The sequence below is a fragment of the Cucumis melo genome, chromosome 9 (assembly GCF_025177605.1).
Source record: "Cucumis melo cultivar AY chromosome 9, USDA_Cmelo_AY_1.0, whole genome shotgun sequence".
In the NCBI taxonomy this organism is placed as follows: Eukaryota; Viridiplantae; Streptophyta; class Magnoliopsida; order Cucurbitales; family Cucurbitaceae; genus Cucumis; species Cucumis melo.
Genome location: NC_066865.1, coordinates 812,948 through 835,351, shown reverse-complemented (window position 1 = coordinate 835,351; position 22,404 = coordinate 812,948). Strand labels below are relative to the sequence as shown.

At 33.0% G+C, this 22,404-nt stretch overlaps 3 protein-coding genes across 23 annotated transcripts; 1 reads left to right on the top strand and 2 right to left on the bottom strand.

Annotated features, from left to right (window-relative positions):
* Positions 1-9,661: 9,661 nt before the first annotated feature.
* On the top strand, positions 9,662-12,304 carry LOC103498656 (uncharacterized). 6 transcript variants are annotated; one of them, XM_051090137.1, is made up of 5 exons: positions 9,663-9,853; positions 10,024-10,120; positions 10,598-10,711; positions 11,132-11,416; positions 11,520-12,304. In XM_051090137.1, exons 4-5 carry the CDS (start codon positions 11,198-11,200, stop codon positions 11,631-11,633), a joined length of 333 nt encoding a protein of 110 aa, XP_050946094.1. In that variant the 5' UTR covers positions 9,663-9,853; positions 10,024-10,120; positions 10,598-10,711; positions 11,132-11,197; the 3' UTR covers positions 11,634-12,304. The 6 variants fall into 6 exon arrangements, with proteins under 6 accessions (XP_050946096.1, XP_050946093.1, XP_050946094.1 ...); XM_051090135.1 differs by having other exon boundaries at positions 9,663-9,859; XM_051090139.1 differs by lacking the exon at positions 10,598-10,711 and having other exon boundaries at positions 9,662-9,853; positions 11,041-11,416.
* A 595-nt stretch (positions 12,305-12,899) lies between these two features.
* Positions 12,900-16,465, bottom strand: LOC103498659 (uncharacterized). 7 transcript variants are annotated; one of them, XM_051090125.1, is made up of 6 exons: positions 16,088-16,465; positions 15,774-15,817; positions 14,910-14,926; positions 14,715-14,800; positions 14,069-14,228; positions 13,579-13,949 (listed from the first exon to the last, which is right to left on the bottom strand). In XM_051090125.1, exons 2-6 carry the CDS (start codon positions 15,788-15,790, stop codon positions 13,768-13,770), a joined length of 462 nt encoding a protein of 153 aa, XP_050946082.1. In that variant the 5' UTR covers positions 15,791-15,817; positions 16,088-16,465; the 3' UTR covers positions 13,579-13,767. The 7 variants fall into 7 exon arrangements, with proteins under 7 accessions (XP_050946084.1, XP_050946083.1, XP_008459566.1 ...); XM_051090124.1 differs by having other exon boundaries at positions 15,774-15,839; positions 16,088-16,464; XM_051090127.1 differs by lacking the exon at positions 13,579-13,949 and adding an exon at positions 12,900-13,134 and having other exon boundaries at positions 14,715-14,926; positions 16,088-16,455.
* Positions 16,466-17,410: 945 nt separating this feature from the next.
* Positions 17,411-21,855, bottom strand: LOC103498657 (uncharacterized). 10 transcript variants are annotated; one of them, XM_051090133.1, is made up of 6 exons: positions 21,430-21,816; positions 21,118-21,183; positions 20,237-20,448; positions 19,692-19,747; positions 19,591-19,622; positions 17,411-17,580 (listed from the first exon to the last, which is right to left on the bottom strand). In XM_051090133.1, exons 2-6 carry the CDS (start codon positions 21,152-21,154, stop codon positions 17,528-17,530), a joined length of 390 nt encoding a protein of 129 aa, XP_050946090.1. In that variant the 5' UTR covers positions 21,155-21,183; positions 21,430-21,816; the 3' UTR covers positions 17,411-17,527. The 10 variants fall into 10 exon arrangements, with proteins under 10 accessions (XP_050946090.1, XP_050946088.1, XP_008459561.1 ...); XM_008461339.3 differs by lacking the exon at positions 17,411-17,580 and adding an exon at positions 18,989-19,472 and having other exon boundaries at positions 21,430-21,855; XM_008461340.3 differs by lacking the exon at positions 17,411-17,580 and adding an exon at positions 18,989-19,472 and having other exon boundaries at positions 21,419-21,817.
* Positions 21,856-22,404: the final 549 nt, after the last annotated feature.

Sequence of the window (22,404 nt, the reverse complement as noted above, 5' to 3'; positions counted from 1 at the left end):
CAAAAGTTTCCCCATTCCATCTAACCACATTAAAGTCTCCCCCAAGAATCCAGTTAGGAAGGCAAGTGGCTTTAAGGTTGTCAAGTTCCTCCCAAAACATCGACCGGTTTTTTTTTTTTTAGCTGGACAATAGATGGCGGAGAGCCACCAGCAAGAGCAGTGTTAAATCTCAACTTAAGTTCGTTTTTGGTCATAACAATATTTATTGCGACAGTTATTCAATATATCATAGATAATCATGCCTTTACGAGCAATACAATGACGGCAAAAAATTGTGGTTTTTAACTTGTTTTTTAATATTATATTTTTACTTTTTCAACTTTTGAATTTTAAATTCACATCCTCATTTGTTTCAAAATGTTTTACTTTCCCTTTGTAAGCTAACTCAGATGGCCCCAATAGGCTTATAGGAATCCAATATTTATTTAATGTTGATACCAAAATTTGGAAATGAAAATAAAAAACGCACAATACCTTCATATGACACAAATAATGAATTTGTTTGAGTGGAGAAAAAACATAGCTTGCAGAAGAGAAATCATGCACACACGATTGTCATACATGCTTCGATGCATAAGTTAGTGAGTTATAAAAGATTTGAAAGATTAATTAGATAATTTTGAGAGTGGGATTCTAGTTACTTCATATGGACTTATGATTATGTGTTTAATTATAAGTGAGAATTCATATAGGATTTATCTAATAAATTCTCTTAGGTTTAGGATATAAATTTTTTGTAATCCTTAACAAGTTAGGGTTAAATTTAATTAACCTAATGATTAGTTGGTCTCGAACTGAAATGAGCTGAAGCCCATGTAACCTAATGATGATCAATTTGAGAAGACCTACCAAATATGGTTAATTAGTAAATGTATCGTTAGAGTGTGATGTGTTATTCTAGTTGAGATATCTCGATTTACCTATATTACCTTTTCATAGCATCTTGTTCAAAAAAACTAAATATTGTTTTTTAGATGAAGATAGGCATGTATTATGGTAGCTAAAGAAGCAAACCATAACACCACCTTTATTGATAAAAAGTAGTTACAAGAAGGCTGGAGAGTATCCCAAAGTACAAAGGATTAATATAATAAAGCTTTAATATTTAGAGAAATAGTTGCTTGAGAATATTCTTGAAAAGACTGCTTTTGATTGACCAAATGCCTATAAGATTGCAAACATTTTCCCATTGGTTCCATAAGCTTGTTAATTTTTTCTTTGAAGATTTGGTTGTTTCTTTCTATCCAATTTGTCCAAAGGGTGGCCGCATAGCATTGAAACGGATGATGTCCTTGATATTGTTGCTTTGAATTGAACAAAGAGCAAGGGCATAAATCTTTTGCACTTGACATGGGCAGTGTTGCATCAATTTCCATCAACAATCTATTCCATAAACTATTCGCCTTGGGACAGTGAATGAACAAATGGTTTATATCTTTATTCGAGGATTTGCAAGAGATACATCAATTTGGACAATGACAGCTTGTTGGTTTTCTCCTTGAATGACATCCATTATATGATTCCTTTGATAAATCATCGTCCAAATGAAGAATTTGCATTTCGGAGGGATGTAAGATCTCCATAGATTTTGGAAAGCTTGAGAGACATGGTTGACTGATGTGAAGTTTGATTCTTTCACATATGACTCTTTTGACTGATGCAATAGTGTAAACTTCATGGCATTCAAGGTTCCAGTAAAGCTTGCTTGGCCGTTATTGCTTGTTATGGCAGGTAGAGAGACTCTGATAGAGTGCCAGATATTGATCTCTCTATCGTTTAGCAGTCTTCTTGAACTAGTTCCAGTCATTTACATTTGTATTCCAAGCCTCTTTTATAAAAGCTTCTTGGCAATTTGAGAGAGCATACAATCTTGGAACCCTATGAGCTAACGGTAAGTCATTGCATCGGTTGTTGTGCCAAAAAGATATAGGTTCTCTCCATTATTTAAAACACATGAGAATTTTGAGTCGAACCAGTCCTTGCCTTTTATTACAGCTTGCCAAGGTGCATTAGCACTACTCTATACTTACCTTCCAAAGGGATGTCATCCAAGAATCTTTTATTATACTTAGCATCAATGATCTTTTTCCATATAGAATATGGCTCATGATGGTAATGCCATAACCATCTGCTAAGCAGGGTAAAATTCGTGTCTTTGACTTTTGTTATACCTAAACCACCATTGTCTTTCGGGGTAGTACATATATCCCAATTAATCAGATGCGACTTGCCATCCTTTAGAAGTTCCTTTCCACAGAAAATTTCTCCCATTGTCTCTCAATTTCCTTGTAGACATAATTTGGAGCCTTGAAAGTTGAGAGTTGATAAGTTGGCAGGCTTTGTAAAAAGGATTTTGATGAGAGTGAGTCTCCCTCCTTCGGAGATATGGTTATATTTCCATCAATTTAATTTCTTGTAGATGCTATCAATTGTTTGGTTCCATAATGTTTTGGAATTTGGCTTACCCCCAAATAATTGATAGGAAGGAATTGGTGAGAAAAACCAAACATGTTTGTCACCCTTAAAGTTCTTTCTGCTGGAATATTTATTGGGCTAATTGTGGACTTGAAAAGGTTTATTTTTAAACCAGATGCTAATTCAAGAGAGTAAGGGCATATCAAAGGTTTTTAATAAAAGAGTCATTATCTTCCACAAAAATCAGTATCTTGTCTGCGAAGAGCAAATGAAATATGCTGCATTTGTTGTTTAATTCAACTCCCCTTACAACATTTCTCTTTTCAAGATGGAGCAACAACCTGCTAAGATGATCCAATGACTAAAACAAAGATGAAAGGAGAGATAGGGTCACCTTGCCTAATACCTCTTTGTGCTTTGATTCTTCCCTTTTGCTTTCCGTTAATGAGAATTGAATATATTGGACGTTAGTGATACATGCTTTTATCCATCTTCTCCACTTGGTTGGATAATTCTTTTTCTGGAGCATGTAATCAATAAAGTTCTATCTGATCTTGTCAAAGGCTTTCTCAACATCCAGCTTTAGAACAAAGCTTTTAGATTTCTTTGCTCTCTAATACTCTATAGCTTCATTTGCTACAAGAATAGTCTCCATAATTTGTCTACCTCTGATGAAAGCCATCTAGTTTTCAGCAATTATGCATGGAAGAGTGACTTTGATTCTGTTTGCCAATGACTTAGCAATGATCTTGTACAATGAAGTTGCAAGGCTTATCGGTCTGCAGTCATAAGGCAAAATGCATCTCTCTTTTTTGCCAATGAGGCCGATGTAAGTGTTGTTAACATTATTTTTAATAATACAGTTCTTATGAAAATCTTGAAAGACAGCCATCAAATCCCCCTTGAGCAAATGCCAATTTGTTTTTATAAAAGAGGATAGGGAAACCATCAGGAACAGGGGCTTTCCTATTGTTGAAAGACAAGATGGTATTTCTAATTTCCTCTTCCTCAAAAGGCTTGCATAGATTGTTGTGATGAAGGTTGTTTATAGTATTCCATTCAAGATTTGAAATCAATACCACTTCGTTATCTTCCTTAGAGAATAAGCCTTTAAAATGAGACAATAACACTTTTCAGATGGCATCATTTGATTCATATGAACTGCACCACTCGACTCTCTGATCTCCTTGATCATATTGTTTCTTTGTTTTATAGAGAAAATTCCATAGAAAAAAGCAAAATTTTAGCCTATATTATTCCAACGGAAATTAGCTCTAAAAGAATATGGTTACTGATATGCCTGTAATTTAGGTTTCACATACATTGTAATAGTTGGTAATTTTCGCTTCAATTTGGTCGTGTATCTCTTTGGTCTATTTGGGAAAGAAAGAAATAGTAGAATCTTCAACAACGAAGAAAAATCTCCTGCTGAAGTTTGGGAAGATATTCGCGCGCTTACTAGCCTTTGGACTAGCAGATCTCCCCAGTTCTACAACTACACTGCTAGCATCATTGCTCTTAATTTAAATGCTTTCTATTAATATGTACTTATCGGTTGTTTTGGGCTTACCTATAGCCTCTTTTGTTATCTGCTTCTGGCTTCGTGTATCTTCTCTTATCATTAATGAAGCGGGGATGATGATGGTACTAAGTGGATGTTCACCTAGTGGAGATGCCTAGATGCATCTACTAACCCTTTGTATCTTTTTCAAAAAAGAAAATAGCTAGTAATCTTCAATCGTTGTTGAGACACTTATCGTAGAAAATAATACACATATTAACTATTACCGTTATTGTTAACCTATATGTTCAGTTTAAGTTACTTTTTTTGACATATTAAAATATTAGTTTTGGATAAAAAAAATCAATATAGTTATCTTTTTTCTTTGGGTGAAGTTCTTAGAAAGAAATTTTTGGGGAAGACCAAAATTACTATATGCAAATTGGGAGTGTGTAGTTATCATAGTAATTTCTTTTTTTATTTAATATTTCAGATGTTGGGGAAGCTCAGAGGACTTAAGTTATAAAATTCTTAGACAAATATGATATTTTTTTTTTTTTGGTTCAAAACACTATACTGTAAACCCTAAACCCTAAAGAAAAATTAAAGAGATTCAAACTTTCGGTCATCAATTGAGTTATTCTCTTGTTGGCTGTCATAAAAAACTTTTATGAGTAGTGGTTATTCTAATTGGTATTATTGTGTCGTTGATTCTTTTCCTTTCGATTTTTGGTTTAAATTTTAATGAACGACTTAAATATTGATTACTATTTATAAATTGTTGGTGTACTCACGTTTGTGTCCCTACATAATATATAGTATTTATGAGTACACCGATTATGATTTAAAAAAAGTAACCGTTTTTAATGTCGGTTTAAAATCGATATCTTCGATAGTGTTATTGAAGACCTGTAATGTCAGTTGGGCTTTGATGTCTCGATTTCAAACCGACATTAAAGATCCACAATAATGTCAGTTTTAAAACGATATCAAAGCCTTGTTTCTAGATCCGTTTTTTCAAATTTATTTTTATTAAATTGTTGCATTATTGTCCATTTTTATTGGTTAGGTTAATTAAGACGGCACATGGCTAAGTAATGATAGTTTAATGAATTAATGCTTAGAATAACGGAGAAATATCAACTACCCAAGCTAGATCATTTTAACATAGAATTCTCTCAAGTTTTACTTTCTTGCAATTCAAACTCTTGCATAATTCCAACTCAACCCGTCCTTGGTTACCTCGTGGTTGAGAATTAATTTGTTTGAGAATCGGTGTACTGCTCCCTATGATCGACTCGAACTTGTCACTAAGCTTAGTTTTGTGTGCGTGATTCAGTTTATTATTTGGCACGAGTTTTGGTAATGAAACCTGCTCGACCAATTTGATAGATTTCTATCAAAACCTTAGGACAACTTTTACACCGTTTTGAGGAGATTTGTTGCCATAAATTCTTCCCGATTTACAAAGTGAAAGGCAACGGTTAAAATAATTGTTAATATTTTTCTTTACAAAGTGGAAAACTTCTCCAATGTAGTCTTCTTCCCCAACACCAACGAGCGAGACTGACTGCCACCAACAATATTAAAACTTCACCATATTTACAAATTTGCTTGCAACCTTCTCTTTTTCGAGATTGATCAAATAATCTTATTCCTATCTTTTAATCTATTTTTCCTGAGAACAAACCCTAACCACCAAAAAGCTATCTTTTTCTATTCTCATTTCTCTGTCCCTTGAACGAGAATTATCCATTTTGCTACCTGACATCAATTTTGCTCTTCCTCCAGCGACCGACGACGACGCGACACTCACCCACCTGCGACGACAGGTCGAGCAACCTTCTGGGCTATGCGTGATTCGAGTCCGTTTGGATAGTATCAGTGGTAAAGGTGCTCTACATAAACTCTTTCAGCTGCTGTAGCTTAGCTTCGAACCTTTACGTAGAAAATGAAATTATTTAAGAGGTTTTAAAATGGGTTCATTATTGAGAGTAAAGTTGTAAATTTGGCTTGATGGCGTTTTTGCAATTAATACATCTTCTTTCTTTTGGGTCTTTTAATATAATTGGGAATTAAGAAGAAAGAAGAGAGGGTGGGGAGGTTCTTTAACTGGGTTGACAGTGTCTGACGAAGTTTAGCCATCAGCGTTCTTCCCGTGGGTTTTGGGTCTCCGTATGGTCAGGTTCCGCGTGTGAAATTACAGATAGCATATTACAATTTGGACATGTGCTGTTTGCACTTTATCGCTTTGTGGTTTGCTGGCTACTGTGTTCTGTTTGTTTTTGCATTGTGTTCTTTGATTTAGTGCAGAAATTATATCGAGTGGTTTCAAACTTTGAATAGACTTCTAACACTTTAGAATTTCTCTCTTTGTCGCTTAGGATTCATATTTAGATATTTTTTCAGCAACGAAAGTTCTTTAAGGGATTCTTAGGTTGTAAATCTTGGATTGGACCTTTATAATTGACATGGGCTATGATGCACAGGACTTGTGTTCTCGTACAACATTGATTAATAATTTAAATTTATCCTAAATAATACATAAAATAGCCCAATACCACTACAAGAAATCTGGCCTTTAATGTCTGTTTAAAACCGACATTAAAGGTCTTCTATGTCAGTTATAAACCGACATCTTTGAAGATGTTATTGAAGGCCTTTAATGTCGGTTCATCTTTAATGTCGATTATCCACCGACATTAAAGATGTCTTTAATTTTTTTAACCGACATTAAAGCTTTCTTTAATGTCATTTTTAAACCGACATTAAAGATGTCTTTAATGTCGCTTATGAGACCTCTTTAATGTCGTTTTTCCACCGACATTAAAGAGGTCTTTAATTTTTTTAACCGACATTAAAGACACATTTAATGTCGTATTTATAATAGTTTTTATGACGGCAAAACCGATATAATTTGAGTCGAATTACGTCCGAAAATGTTGTCATCGTATATTGTAAAAAATAAAAAAAAAATGGCTTGCACACTGGCTATAATGCCTACTACTCAATGCCTTATAACTAGTTCACCTGCAATGCACACAATAATACCACCTAAAATTTCAACATACACTTCCATATATAACTACAACAAATACACATCATCCAATGCCTACATATAATCACATATCAATAAACACAACTATATTCAACACTATAAGTCCAACTACTCCAAATCCTCCAATATATCCACTTATATATATAATCACACATATCAAACAACACATCCTGCCATCCATGGCAAACCAATAATAAACACCTACAATGCATAAGATCCAACACTAAAATACGAGCACACTTTTCCACACTTCCATATAGTACTACAGCAAATACGATCATTTCAACACCTAAAATATCAGCACACCTTTCCACCCTTCTATATAATACTACAACAAATAAAATCGTCCAACTCCTATATATAATCACATATTTAAATAAACAACCAACAACTGTAAGTGAAAACTCAAAAATATAAAGATAATATATAAGATCGTGATTAATAAACAATGTATATGTACAATAGAAAGTTCCTTCACTAACTAAAGTATACGTACAAACTATCTAACAAACAACAATTAGTACGGGACCACCTGCCCTTCAAAAAACTATAGGACTGCCCGTCCCTACAAAAACTTAACTCGACCACTACTAATCTAACTACAAAAAGAAACTACTAACTTAACTCAACCAAAAAAACACATTTAAAAGCTTACACAAATCTGCTAACAAAAGTTGCCCATTCAGTTCGAATCTCGTCAATCTCCTCTTGCCTATATGCATTTTTGGTATTGAACTACACACAAAGAGAAAGATATGGAAAGTATGAGTTTAGATCATAAATTGTAATATGTAAAAAGTTAAAGTAGAAACTTACAAGGCTAGTAATAGAAGTACTTTTGCACGTAGTACCCACACCCTACAGAATCCAATTGACGAGGGCACTGCATGTATATAAATTGAATACAAATTAATCTTATATGTTTCATAAAAAATAATTACGTGTAAATGCAAATTACCTTTACAGGTCTCCATTTTGGAGTTGATCGATAGCGTTATAGATCGTGTTTCGCTTGTCATGTCTTCAACCTTCTAAATATTTTGAAACATTAGAAGACAATAAAGTTAAATAAGAAGTAATAAAGTGAATACACTTACACATTTATGATTCCATGAATGTCTTCATTGACTTTACTCCGAAGAGAGTCCAAAACATAAACGCAATTTTCACGAAGATCGATAACATGCAACATCCAATGAAAACTACAATAAACAACATCTTCAATGTGAGTACATATTTAAGCTCAATGGAAATTTATTAATATGTTTCTCTTCTTTATTTACCCGGTATTATATGGAATTAGCACTTTCTGTTCCAAGTTAACTACTTCTAGCTGGTTGGCTAAATTTCTGGATCGGTAGACTATACAAAATGAATACACTTGTGTATCTATTTCCGTTTAATTCATGCTCGTTTCATGATTTTACGCTATTGTTTGGATATTTTTATAGGTGTTGAACAATTCATGGTATAATTAGGAGTTGATGTCATTTTAGAGCTAACTTGGACCATTACTGAGTCATATGACGTCAATCGAGGCTAACTGGAGCAAGTCGAGACGTTTGAAAGTGCAAAAGAAGTCATTTTTTGTTTTTTCCTTGCAGCGCTACAGCACTCCCTGATGCCTTGAGTGACATGACTGCAAGGCCGAGATGTTTGATTTCGCACAAATGGCCAAGTGTCACAACGATTCCCTTGAGCGTCGAGGCACCTAGAGGTTTTTATAAATATGTTGTTCCACTGCAAGTTGTGACCTATTCCCCATTCTAGCCGATTTTTACACCCTTTTTTCTCTTTTTTCATGTACTTTGTGTCTCTGAACATCTCCTTCTCTCCTCATCATTTGATGTGTGGATGAGAGGTTAAGGTACTCATTTCTAGCTTCTCCCTTTGTTCTTAAGAATTTTATAGAACTTAAACTTAGTTTTATTGTAATCTTTGGTTGAATTTTGAATTTATATTTTGAATATGGTTATATGTTGGACGCATGGGAATGTATGTCTATCACTTTGCACTAAATTCTTTGACTCATGGCAATTAGATAAGAATTGGTTGGAAGCAATAGGTCAGATTAGCATGTAAATCTAATTTGATGCACATTGATTCTAATCAACCATAGAATTGAACCTATTGAATGTCAAAATTAGATGTATGAAAATTAGGCATTCTATCAAAGGAACTTAATGGTGATTGAGAAATTCTATATTACATGCTATTGGATTAGAACAATTAGAACCTTAGGACAATTTAATTGGCAGTTCCAATTAAATTGGTTAGATGAAGAGTGCACACGGTTAAGTAATGATAGTTTAATGAATGAATTCTTAGAATAAGGAAATAATAGAAAGAACCCAAGCTAGATCATTTTAACGTAGAATTTTCTCAAGTTTTACTTTCTTGCAATTTAATCTCTTGCATAAATTCCAACTCAATTGGTCCTTGGTTACCTCGTGCTTGAGAATTAATTTGTTTGAGTATCCGTGTACTGTTCCCTAGTTTTATGTGCGTTAGATTTTATTATTTGGCCACGAAACCCGCTCGACCAATTTGATAGATTCTATCAGTATTTATTAATATCAAAACCTTACGACAATTTTTACCTTATTTACAAATTTACTTGCAACCTTCTCTTTTTCTAGATTGATAGAATGATCTTATTCCTATCTTTTAATCTATTTTTCTTGAAAACAAACCCTAACCACCAAAGCTATCTTTTTTCTGTTCTCATTTCTCTTTCCCTTAAACGACAATTATCCATTTTCCTACCCGACATCAATTTTGCTCTTCCTCCGGCGGCGCGACACTCACCCACCTGCGTCGACGGGTCGAGCGACCTTCTGTGCTCTGCGTGATTTGAATCTGTTTGGATAGCATCAATGGTAAAGGTGCTCTACATAAACTCCTCCAGCTGCTGTACCTTAGCTTCGAACCTTTACGTAGAAAATGACAAATTATTCAAGAAGTTTTAAAATGGGTTTATTATTGAGAGTAAAGTTGTAATTTTGGCTCGATGGCATTTTTGCTATTAATTACATCCTCTTTCTTTTAGGTCTTTTAATTGGGAAAAGAAAAAAGAAGAGAGGGTGGGGAGGTTCTTCGACCGGGTTGACAGCATCCGACGGAGTTTAGCCATCAGCATTCTTCCGGTGGGTTTTGGGTCTCCGTATAGTCGGGTTCCGCGTGTTAAATTACAGATGGCATATTACTATTTGGACTTGTGTTGTTTGCACTTTATCGCTTTGTGGTTTGCTGGCTATTGTGTTCTGTTTGTTTTCTGCATTGTGTTCTCTGATTTACTGCAGAAATTATAACAAGTGGTTTCAAACTTTGGATAAATTTCTAACACTTTAGAATTTCTCTCTTCGTCGAGTAGGATTCATATTTAGATATTTTTCCAGCAAAGATTCAAGTTCTTTAAGGGATTTTTAGGTCCTAAATCTTCGATTGGACCTTTTGAAATCGGTATAAATGTTGGAAATTAGGTTGTCACTTTTTGTTTGTAGTTGGAGACTGTTTTGGACTGTTCAAATTAAGTTTTAAGATTGTTGTTAAGGTTAGAATATCTCCCTTGAGCATTGTTGTAAAGTTTGGCCCCTAAAACTTTAATTCTTGATCATGTTTAGGAACTCTTGAGTTTGTTTCAAGTCCCAGTTGAGTTTCCCTAGATGTGTGAATCGCTAGTCTAGTTGATTTTTCTTGTAGAAGTTGCAGAAGCTTTTCAAAGCAGGCACCATTTAGTAAGCATTTTTCTGTTCTCTACTTCCTACCATGATTTTCTCTTGGCTTTGTATATCTTTGACTCCAAATTCGCTAATTTTTCTCGAAGGAATTGCACATACATTTGTACCTTCTGTTTAATCCATTTTTAGAATAAAGGTCTTGAAAAAGCCTCAACTCAACCATCATATCTGTTGAAACCAACTCAAATTGATTATTTGAATCACGGAGGTTCAGTTTGGTTAGTCATTTTGGTCATTTCAAATTCAACCAAACCAATTTAAGATGATTCGGTTAGCTGTCACAATGTTATGATTTATTGTTAGTAATTTTACTTTCAACCATGTAGGTGTTTCTTCTCAAATCTCATTTTCAGCCCTAATGTCTCTGTTTCAAAATTTCTCAAAAAATATGCTGTTGGTCAATATTTTCTTGGACAGAGCACATAGAAATTGTTGAGTTTTTGAGTGACAAGAAGAGGCCCTTGAAGACTTGGGGGTTTGAAAATGAATTCTGAAGCCTTGCAGGTAGCTAATGCCTATCGCCAGCTTCTCAAAGCTGTAAAGAAACATATTGGAAAGGAAGAGAGCAAGAAGCATTTTGTGGACTATGTGGCTCAAAAGTTCAGGGATAAATCCATACTTTCAAAACCCCACTCTGTTCAACAGGAAATCAAGCTTGCTCGGAATTACACATTTCTACTTAACAGTGTGCACCATCAAAAGGCAATAATACTTCACTCTCAGCTCAGATCACGAAGAAACAAACTTTTCTTTCTTCCTCATTTGATCTTGTTTACAATTGTAATTGACATGGGCTATGATGCAGGACTTGCTGTTCTCGTACAACATTGCTGTTGATCGTTCAGATGAAATGAAGCGAATATTGGGGAAGTCTGCAGCAAGTGTGGGGCTTTCACTTCCTGAGGTTTATCAACCCTGATGCCCTGTGGTTGTTTGATTAAGAAGAAGCATATTTTTTCCCCTATCAAAGAAGAATAAGCACTTCGATGAGCTGCCAACTTGCCAGCAGACTTACATATTGTTGATTTCTTCTACCTTTTGATGCATCAATTCTATGCGCATGGAAAGAAATGAAGGCTTACTGGACACTTTTATCAAATGGTGAGATATTTCCTTTTATTAGTACTCCCGAGGGTGAATTGAAGCATTCTGGTGTGATGTTTGTTTCATTTCCAATTAATATAAACTTTAATAATGTGAAAAGGAGCTGCTGAGTTTTGATGGAAAGCACTTTTACTTTATTACCATTGTCCAGAAATAAATGTTACATCTTGAAAGGCATTGAGTATCAGTATGGAGGTTTTTAAATATCCATGATGCTGTTTGGTTTATTGTTGATTTAATAATCATCATTGCAGATAGAATGCCGTGGTGAGTAATTGACTGAGTTACAATTTGCTAAAGGCTCTTTGATGTTGGTTTGTTTGTAATGCTATATTTTTACTGTACTATGATGTATACAGATAGGTTTCGACTTTTCCTGAAAGATTGGACAATTGAGTTGTAACATCCATCTTTGACATTATAATTGATATCTTGTCCACTAAACAATATTTGATAGTATGTATTGTCGACTTATGTTTTGTTTTATGCCTTTGATTTGGTTTCTACCTCTTTGCCATTAATAATTCATGGAGTACTAATAAGGGTGAAATGTGTATTTGGATGTCATGCAACTATTTTTATAGTGTTTAGAACGAAGCAGATTAAACTTATTTGAAATTAGTAAAAAATATCAATTTATATCTTTAAAAACTAACCTAATGTTTGTATCAATCCAAAATCCAGAACTCTTCTGAACAATTGTATCAATACAAATCCATTCAATTTTTTTTAATAGGATTATATCCATTCAAATCATCTAACGATGATATTTTTCCATAAAACATCAATAGTTGATTTAATGAATTCGCTTGCATAAAAATTGTTCTTTTACGTTTTGAATTGCATACGATCAACGGCAACAACAAAATTTAGTAATTTAATAATAATTGCATGACTTTTATCTATGCTATCACTGATCACTTATTAATCATATTTCCTGCGTTTGATTCACCCACTCCACATATTGTAAAAAAAACTGTTATAAAAAAAGCTACAAAACATTTAAGATTGAAATCATATTTTGATCTCAACACTGCTTGCTAACTTAAGTTATACGCCTATGTCAAAGTAATACCACATCTTACAAGGCAGCCAAAGATCATTTTATTATACACAGAAACAAATGTGTATGTATTACATCAAATACAGATTTCACAACCAATAAAAAGGGTAGAAATAAAATAACAAATTCATATTTTGAATAAAGAAGAGTAAATAAGAGAGAAGGGATTTAGAAGCTTGGATTTTGATAGAAACCAATATAATGATCCTCTGATAGAAGAACCTCCATTAGACTGATCACCAAATGTTTGCATCTTGAAAATTCAAGCATGGCATGCAATACATTTATTTCAGATGAAGCCACACTTGAAAATATAAGAATTAGAAGTTTCAACAAATAAAGGCACAGGAACAAGACAAACAAAAAGTAACCCTTGATAACATAACAGATTTTTCTTCTGTTTTCAAGATTATGCTGGAAGAGAAACTACTTTCAGAAATGTGTTTAAAAGTTTGGTGAAATTCTAAATCTCATATGAGATTCAAACTTTGGTCATCTTTTCAAACATGACCTTGAAAACTGAAAAAGAAATTGATAACTAAATACTTGATATACAAAAAGAAAAACCGTTACAATACCTTTTGATTAGTGAAAACTATCATTTATAATCCATAAAATTAAACAGGAATTAAAGAAAACCTGAAAATTTAATAAAACGGGTTACAATAATTTATTCTTTTACAAAAAAAAAAAAAAAGAAAAGGAAACGAGCCTCTTCACTACAATACTTTAATTAGCATATCAACTATAACGACACGTCCAAAATCATATGGACATGTGCACACCTACAAAATGACTATTAACCCATTTGCATCCAACTAAGCGATACAAGATTTAAATTACCATTTAAGATTAACCAAAATGGAAGGCGCTAGCTGCGCCTACCTTACTTCAAAAGATCATAAGAAGGATAGTATACTGGATAACTCGTAACATTGCGGCGTGATTTAGGTTGCTTAAAGCTATCCAAAGTTGTTCCACCATATCTCTGACTGTATTCTTTATTGTAGTTATCCATATGTGACGCATACCCATTATATTGGTTAACTAAACCAAGGTAAAGAAGCGCTGAATAAAAGAAATAAATTTTTGTTGAATTGATGTGGGAAAGGCCAGGAAAGTAAAAATACACAATTCCTAGTGAAAATTAACAATGCAAAGACAAATATAAAGAAAAGTTAAATCACCTTGTACATGGTTTTCAGGGTACGTTCTGCACGATGTTGACGGGTGATTGGAATACTGAGATATTTCATTAGAGTAACCATGCGACCTTGATTTATGAGATACATTTGATGATGAAGTGACTGCACTATTAGTAGGTGAAGACTTGTCTTGCCCAGATACCTGCTTGCATAAAATCAAAATCTGCATCATTCCCATAAGTTAACAACTTACCACATAATCAAAGGTAACATGAGAAAATTGCACAATCACCTGAGTCATAAAATTGAACTACGAAACCACACAGTAAATGAAAATACATGAAAAGAAATAATCTATAATTTAAATTGGGAAACCAAAATTTTTTTCTTTTTTTTCTTTTTTTTCTTATTGTCAATAATGTACTAATACTCATGTTTCATCCCATAAAAATTGGGAAGCCAAAGGTTTTCCAACCATATCATTTAAACTTCTGGTGACATGAACTAAACTAGAGTAAATTCATCATGATCCATGAATATCTTGGTTCTTCCCGTATGATAACATGATTTGCTTCTAAACGCAAACTAGATTTTTAATTAATAACGAGAACAAAGCCATATAATTAGAATGTAATTTCTAAAACTTCAATAAAGTCATACAATATACTAAAATTAAACAGTTACATACTGCAAACTTCAGGATACGGCTATGAAGAGACACGAGGCCAGAGAAAAGCTTAACAGCATAGTTGGCAATCTCCTCACTTTCATATACTGCAAAAGCAAAACCTTTGGGTATACCAGAATCCTTATCCCGAGGAATGTGCAAGTCCACTACCCGCCCAGCTTGGATTAGAATGTCATAAAGAACCCTATCACTAACCCTTTCGTCCAAGTTCCCTACAGAAAGTAAAGAAAGTAACAAAATCAAACTCATAAGAAAATGCAGCATCTTAAACTCAAAATGATAGGCTGCATCCTAAACACTTCAATTGATAATCTTGTATCAAAGTAACTAAATATATAGTCATGTTAAAGACTACTGCGGAAGTAAAGAAATATATAGTTATGTTAAAGAAAGGGGAAATTGGGGAGGAATAGTTCCCCAAAAGGATAAGTTAGCTGAATATCTAGTTATGTTAAAGACATATTAAAGAATAAACTGTCAACAATACTCAAATGGAGTAAAGCCTACACAGATAAAAAATGATTGGGTAAATGAGAATTAAGATCAAACCAGTTAAGCAAAAAACGAAGATAATCTAAGAAATCTAAGAAAAACGAAAACGAAACAAGTTCAACCCCCAATCCTCTTTCACCCAAAAGCAACAAATCAAATATGCTATAAACATAAATCAAACTCATTTATAAGAGAGGGAAAATGTTGGGAAGGGAGAAATCTTTCTTAACCATACTTTAATGTTCCCAGGTTCTCTCTCATTCAAATATAATCTTTGTTTATCCATGTCTCCCTCCTAAACTCCCCCATTACACTTTCTATTCAATTATGAACCCGCCGTTAAAAATATAAGCATGGCTTTGTAAGAGAATCAATAAATATGGCACAATAGAAACAAATAAACACAACACAATTATTACAAAACCATCCACCTAAAAGCATATTTCCATACGAAAAACTTCACAGAAATTAAAAACATGAAGCATTAAACGCAATCAGAATCCTCATGAACGGAAAACGAAAGATCCAAACATGATTTAAGATGGATAGAAATAAAGACAAACATACCAACGTAAACGGTGCATGAATTAGACCCTCCTGACATGGTCGTACTGCAAGTTCAAATGCAAAAGCCTAAACCGAAATTTGAAAAAGCAAAAAGGTAAGGATAAAAGAGAAAAAGGAAAACGGAGAAGAAAGTAACCCAATAAACCTCTATTTATATTGCTTCGATTTCGATTTTCCAAATGCGGTTTGTATTTCAACCGTATTTCCGAATTCCCATTAGTATATCAAATTAATCTAAATTTTCAAATGCTGGGAATAATTCTAATGCAGTTGTTCGAAAGGAATTTAGAGTGCCCATACTCACTAAATCTTACCCAAAAAGAGTCGAAAAGTGAATTGATTGTATTTGATTTCACAAAATCGAACAGAAGAGGATATGGGCAATCCGTATGAGGGCCGAATGAAGCGTGTGCAGCCGCCGGAAGCAGAGACCTCCAAGCTTGAAAACAGCGGTACTTCGAAATCGATTGCGTGGGTTTATTCGCTGATGTCGCCTGAGGTTTGAAGCGGCTGGAAGCTCTACGAGGGAGAGAAGTTAGCGGGGAGATTTTTTATACGTAAATATAACCCACTACGTTTTGGTTTTGGTTTTGGATAAATGAACCAATTCGGAGAAAAAATAGGACTTTGGACCTTTGACTTTAAATTTTTTTTTTTTTTTTCTCTCTTTTTCAAATTGAAATTAAATAAATTTAATAATTTAATAATTTTGGGTTTTTGTATTATCAATTATAGAATTTGATTGTTCAATCAAACTTGACCAAATATCACAAACTAAGAGGTCAACGAGTTCAAAGGTCTCTGCTCACAATGTATTGTACTAAAAAAAAGAAAGTCATTTTTTGCAGTAAAAAAATTAGAAAGAATTTTAATTCTAAAAAAGTTAAGAATTATTTGGAGATATCTGATTTATTAAAATAATACGATTTCAATAGAGATAGGGAATACTAAATACTAAATGAGAGATAGAGACTAAACAAATTTGTAGTAGAAATATAATAATTAATTATATATAATAGTTGAAAATACGAACCAAATTATGAAAATAATATCTTTATGTTTCCATTATATGTTGATTTTAATTTAAATTATGTTATAAACTCAGTTAAATTTTTTAAAATTAAAATATGTATTTAAAACTATATGTTATTGCAAAATAATAATTATACAAAAAAAAAAATTTAAAACGACTAGAATGAGATTAATGAATTTTACTATATTTTATAAATAATTTCAATATTTACTATTTTTAAAAATATACCTGAATTAATGATTTGATAATTGCAACCAATTTTATGATTTATAAATTATTATCAAACACATCTTAAACTATTGTTGAAACCAAAATCCAATTTATAAATTTACTACCAAATACATATCTAAGAACATAATATAAAACTTTATCTTCATTTGATCCCTTGTTTTCAAATTTTGATGTTAGCTTCTCTACTAAATACACTCTAAATGTTCAACTATAAAATATAAACTATTGCAAGTAAACAAACATAATTTAGAAAAATCTAAGTAATTATCAAACAAAGTTTGCATCATAGTGAAAGAATTTGAATTAGAGAGAAAAAAAGAACAAATATTTAACTAACTCCAACTATATTTTAGCAACCATTGTACAACATTACCAACACATAGGAAACACACACAGCTTCATAAAATCTTCTTCAATGCCCAAGCTTCTTGAACTCATACTCATGACCGACATGAGCTCGAGATTTTCTTCGTAATCCAATAAATCATGTTTATCCAATAACAGCTCCGGTTGCTACCATTGAAGTTGGATTGTTAAACAATCCTAATACAATTACATGGAAGATGACATAAAAGTGATCGAGGAACAAACCACATATGCTAATACTAATATGAAACCTCTAAAGCTTCAAAAGGGTCTTGTTAAAGTTGGATTATAAACAAGGGGTTGTTTGGAGCACCGACTAGAAGTTGGTTTTATAGGTTATTATAGCCTACGCTATATTCGGAGCACAAAATATAAAAGTAAAGTGCAACTACTTATATCCTACAATTAAGTATATTAAAAAAAAAAACTAAGACCATATATGTTACCGTATTTACTATTTACACTCATCCACTCATCCTCTCATTTCTTTGTTGTAGTGCTTACTATTTCCTATCACACACCAAACACAAACTCACCCCAAGCACTAATAATTATAACCCATTAACTATAATAATCAACTCAGGCTCAAACTCTCGTGGAAGAATTTTATTGTTTGGAGAATCAATCAAATTTCCCTAAACACTTCAACCACTTCCTACACTCTCTGTTCTTTCACCATTCATTTCCAAGCTCCGTATTTTCATCACATCGTACATAAATCCTCCTTAACAATGACATCACATATGTATTCCATACAAGTAAACATGTGTACCATAGTATTTTAACCTTTACAACCAAAGATAGTGAGGGCCTTCATCCCATCCAGTACAATATCACACTTTTCATTCTGATTTTATTTCTGTACTACAACAAACCCTTTTGAACAGAACACTTAACAGAAGTTCTGTTCTCCACTAGTGCTTCATACAAAAGGATTTCAGTTAAAAACACTACTTGCTTACTAAAACTGACTATATCAACTTATGCCAAATCTTACAAGGCAATTGAGTAGGTCGTTTATCATACATACAAACAGACATCAAATACAGGTTTCACAACACCAATACAAAGGTAGAATAAAAGAAAACGAACAAATTCGTATTACGATACAAAGAATAGTAAAACTAATGGACAAAGTAAACAAGGCTCTATGGTAATTGAGTTGTATCATTTCCTTGAGATTAGAGGTTCAAATCCTCGCTCTCTCTTGTTGTACATTTGTACTCACAATTCGCAATTCCAATTTCCAAATAGGAACTTTGAGCCCAAATAAGAGAGAGGGTATTTTAGATTCTTGAATTTTTAGATTATTAAAAATCAAAGGTAAACTAAACATATATATTCAAAAGGTAATGAAATCAACTAGGTCTAAAAAATGCAATAAAAGTTGGACAATAACATACGACTTAACCTTCCATGAATTTCAGTACAGGCATACCCAAACGCAGAAATGGTAAACCAAAATTCCTGGTTTTACATGTAATTTTAGCTTTCACTTTGCTAAAACCAAAATGCTAAATGGTATGTTATATATTGGCTCAAGTAAAACACTTCAGAAGAAAGTAAATACTCAATATACACAAACTTTTTCAGTCACCTTGGAAATATCGTTTATAATAACATTAAACATGAATATCTGAATATTTAATCAAATAGATTACAATACTTAGTTAGGGTATCAACTATAAGTTTATAACAACATAGCCAAATCATATGAACACATAATCCTGCAAAATGACAACGTATTCAATAACATAAGCTAGCAGGCACCATAGCAAATAGCCAAATATCGTATCATTTTCCTCCAAACCTTCTACAACCATCTAAGTGGTCCAACTTTTCCTAAGACTTATATTACCATTAAGATTAACCACGGCACTGGCTGCATTAGTTCAAAAGTTAGTAAGGAGGATAATCTACTGGAAAACTCGAATCATGGCGGCGTGATTTAGGTTGGTTAAAGCTATCCAAATTTGTCCCAGAATACCTCTGACTGTATTCTTTATTGTAGTTATCCAAATGTGATCCATACCCATTAAATTGGTTAACTAAACCAGGGTTAAGAAGAGCTGAATAAAAGAAATAAAAGTTTGTTGAACTACGTGGAAAAGGCAAATAAAGTACAAATACACAATTTCTTAGCAAACTAACACAAAGACAAAAATAAAGAAAAGTAAGAAAAATCACCTTCAAGATGGTTCTCAGGATATGTTGGAAACCTGCAAGATGAGGAAAAGCGATTGGAATACTGAGATATTTCATTAGAGTAACCTGAAACAATCTGCGACCTTGATGATGAAGTGATTGCATTGCTAACAGGTGAAGGTTTGTCTTGCCCAGATACCTGTTTGAACAGTGTCAAAAACAATGTGTCATTTCCGTAACTTAGTAGCCCACCGCACAATTCACAATCAAAGATGATACAAGAAGATTACACAATTATCTGGTTATAAAATTGGAATGAGACTGGGAGTAAACAATAATGTATCAAAAGGAAACCATCTATAGATTGAGATTGTAGTCTATCTCTATTTGTTGAGGGAGCTTCCTCTTTTCGTAGGCTTGGTTTTTTAATTGATTAAATTTAAAGATAAAACAAAAGGTCAAAAAATTCAAATGCACCACACATTTCAATAGACTCTATATAGATCAACACGTGAGTTACTGAGCAAAATGGATCAAATTAGAGGAGATGGTGTACGACATGATATTGGATCATAAAACAAATATATAAACATGCAAACGTCTAAGTTTGAATAGAAGACAAAGTTCATCAAGAAACACGGAGATAAAATGAAACTTTTTCACTGAGAAGGAAATAAAAATGACATACTGCAAACTTCAAGGTACGTTTATGAAGATTCACAAGACCAGAGAAAAGCTTAACAGCATAGTTGGCAATCTCCTCACTTTCATATTCTGCAAAAGCAAAACCCTTAGGTTTGCCAGATTCCTTGTCTCGAGGAATGTGCAAGTCCACAACCCGTCCAGCTTGGATTAGAATGTCGTAAAGAACCCTGTCACTTACTCTTTCATCCAAATTACCTAAAAAAGGTGAAGAAAGTAACAAAATCAAATTCAGATGAAGATGTAGCATCTAAAATTCAAGTAGGCTGCATCGTTAAAACTTAATAGATAACATTGTATCAAGTATAAACGGGGAAGAAAAGTTTCCCAAAAAAGTAAGTTCACCGAACAACCAGCTATGTTAAAGAAATATTACAGACAAACTGGCGGCAATACTCAAATGGGTAAAGCCCACATAGAAGCAGATCAAAGACGATGGTGAAAGTGAAAATTTTAGATTGTACCACTTAAAGCAAAAATGAAGAATATCTAAGAGATCAATGAAAAGAAAAAAGAAAATAAGTTAACTATCAACTCTCTTCACCAAAGGCACTAAATCAATTCAGCAAAGGGATATCAAACATATTTACAATATAGGAAAAGGTTGGAGAGGAAGAAATCCAATAGTGTGAGAGAATCAATAAACATGTTAAATGCCATGTGCATATACATCCAATAGCAAAACATAATAGAAAGAAATAAACACAACTATTATAAAACCAACCACTCAAGATCATAATTTTCATTAGAAGCTTCACAGAAGAAAAAACATGAAGCTTAACCCGCAAACAGAATCCTCATGAAAGAAAAACAAATTAGAGTACAAAGAACATGAATTAAGATAGATAGAAATAATAACAAACTTACCAACGTAAATGGTGCATCCCTTTGACCTTCCTGACATAATTACTATACAAGTTCAGCTGCAAACGCCTAGATCGAAGTTCCGACAGCAAAAAGGAAAGATAAGAAAAAATAACCCAATAAACCTTTATTTAGTATTGCTTCGATTTCAATTCTCCTATTGTGGTTTGCATTTCAACTATACTCCCCATTAGTATTTCGAATTAGTATATCGCGGTCTCTACAAACAAAATTTTTCGAAGTGTTGGGGATAATTCTAAAGCACTCTATTGAACTTCGAAAGAAATTTAGAGGGTTTACTCACTTAAATCTTACCAAAAAGGAACCCAAAAGTTCTTTGATTGTGTTCGATTTCACAAAACCGAACACCAGAGCCTAAGTTCGAAAGGAATTTAGAGTGTTTTGCTCGTGCGTGGGTTTCAGGAGAGGAAGTCACTTCGTAGGGTGCGCCAGGAACGGGAAAATCAGAAGGAGCTAGGTAAAACGCCGCCGCCTTTCGTTGTTCTTCGGCGGAGTCGCGTGAGCTGTCCGCGGAAATGCTGGCCGGAGAAGAGAGAGGCAGGAGATCGGAAGGAGGTTGACGGCCGGAAGGTTCACGAGAGAAGTGGAGGAGTTCTTTTACGTGAAAAATGGCCCTATGTTTTGGTTTCGGATAAAATGATTTTTTTTTTTTTTGAAAAAGAGTGCAATATTTTACTTTCCATTTCAACATAAATTCATTTCGGGATCCTTTTAAATCTTTTTGAATAATTATAAAACAAAATATATATTTCACAAAGTATTTATAATTCATACAAAAATCAATCTTAAAATTTTTTATCGATTTTGTTCGATCGTCTAAATAGTTTGTCAAATTTTTTTATTTTTAGAAAAACCTCTTTATCTTTACATACCTAACTATTTAATATATATACATACAAGGAGAATCTGTCACATGCTAAATAGGTAGGTGTAGTCGAAGATAGTCTTTTGAAAGAAAAAATTAAAGTTTTAAAATTTTCTCATGGCAATCGAATTAACAATCGTAACTCTTCGTTGTAAATTCTTAAAAAATACATGATACTTTTTCAAATTGAGTTGAAACTCATTTTTTTTATGTAAATTATATTTTTCTTAGTGGATAAAAATTTATCCATGCATACAATTTAAAACAAAACACAAACATTGAAAAACTCACAACGAGAGGAAAAAATGATTTTTTTTAAATGGTTGTTTATTTAATTTCTATTTTTTTCTATAAATTATTAAAAATATTTACGAATATAATAAAATTTTAAAATTTGATAACAA

Excerpts from the sequence above, each read along its gene's own strand:
- LOC103498659 (XM_008461343.3), bottom strand. The coding sequence starts at position 15,810 with ATGTCAGGAGGGTCTAATTCATGCACCGTTTACGTTG. Across the intron at positions 14,927-15,773 it reads TTCATGCACCGTTTACGTTG|GGAACTTGGACGAAAGGGTT; the intron begins GTATGTTTGTCT and ends TACTTTCTGTAG. Across the intron at positions 13,950-14,068 it reads CCCTGAAAACCATGTACAAG|CGCTTCTTTACCTTGGTTTA; the intron begins GTGATTTAACTT and ends TCTTTTATTCAG.
- LOC103498656 (XM_051090139.1), top strand. The coding sequence starts at position 11,198 with ATGAATTCTGAAGCCTTGCAGGTAGCTAATGCCTATCGCCAGCTTCTC. Across the intron at positions 11,417-11,519 it reads ACAGTGTGCACCATCAAAAG|GACTTGCTGTTCTCGTACAA; the intron begins GCAATAATACTT and ends GCTATGATGCAG.
- LOC103498657 (XM_008461338.3), bottom strand. The coding sequence starts at position 21,154 with ATGTCAGGAAGGTCAAAGGGATGCACCATTTACGTTG. Across the intron at positions 20,449-21,117 it reads GGGATGCACCATTTACGTTG|GTAATTTGGATGAAAGAGTA; the intron begins GTAAGTTTGTTA and ends CACCTTTTTTAG. Across the intron at positions 19,748-20,236 it reads AACGTACCTTGAAGTTTGCA|GTATCTGGGCAAGACAAACC; the intron begins GTATGTCATTTT and ends CTGTTCAAACAG.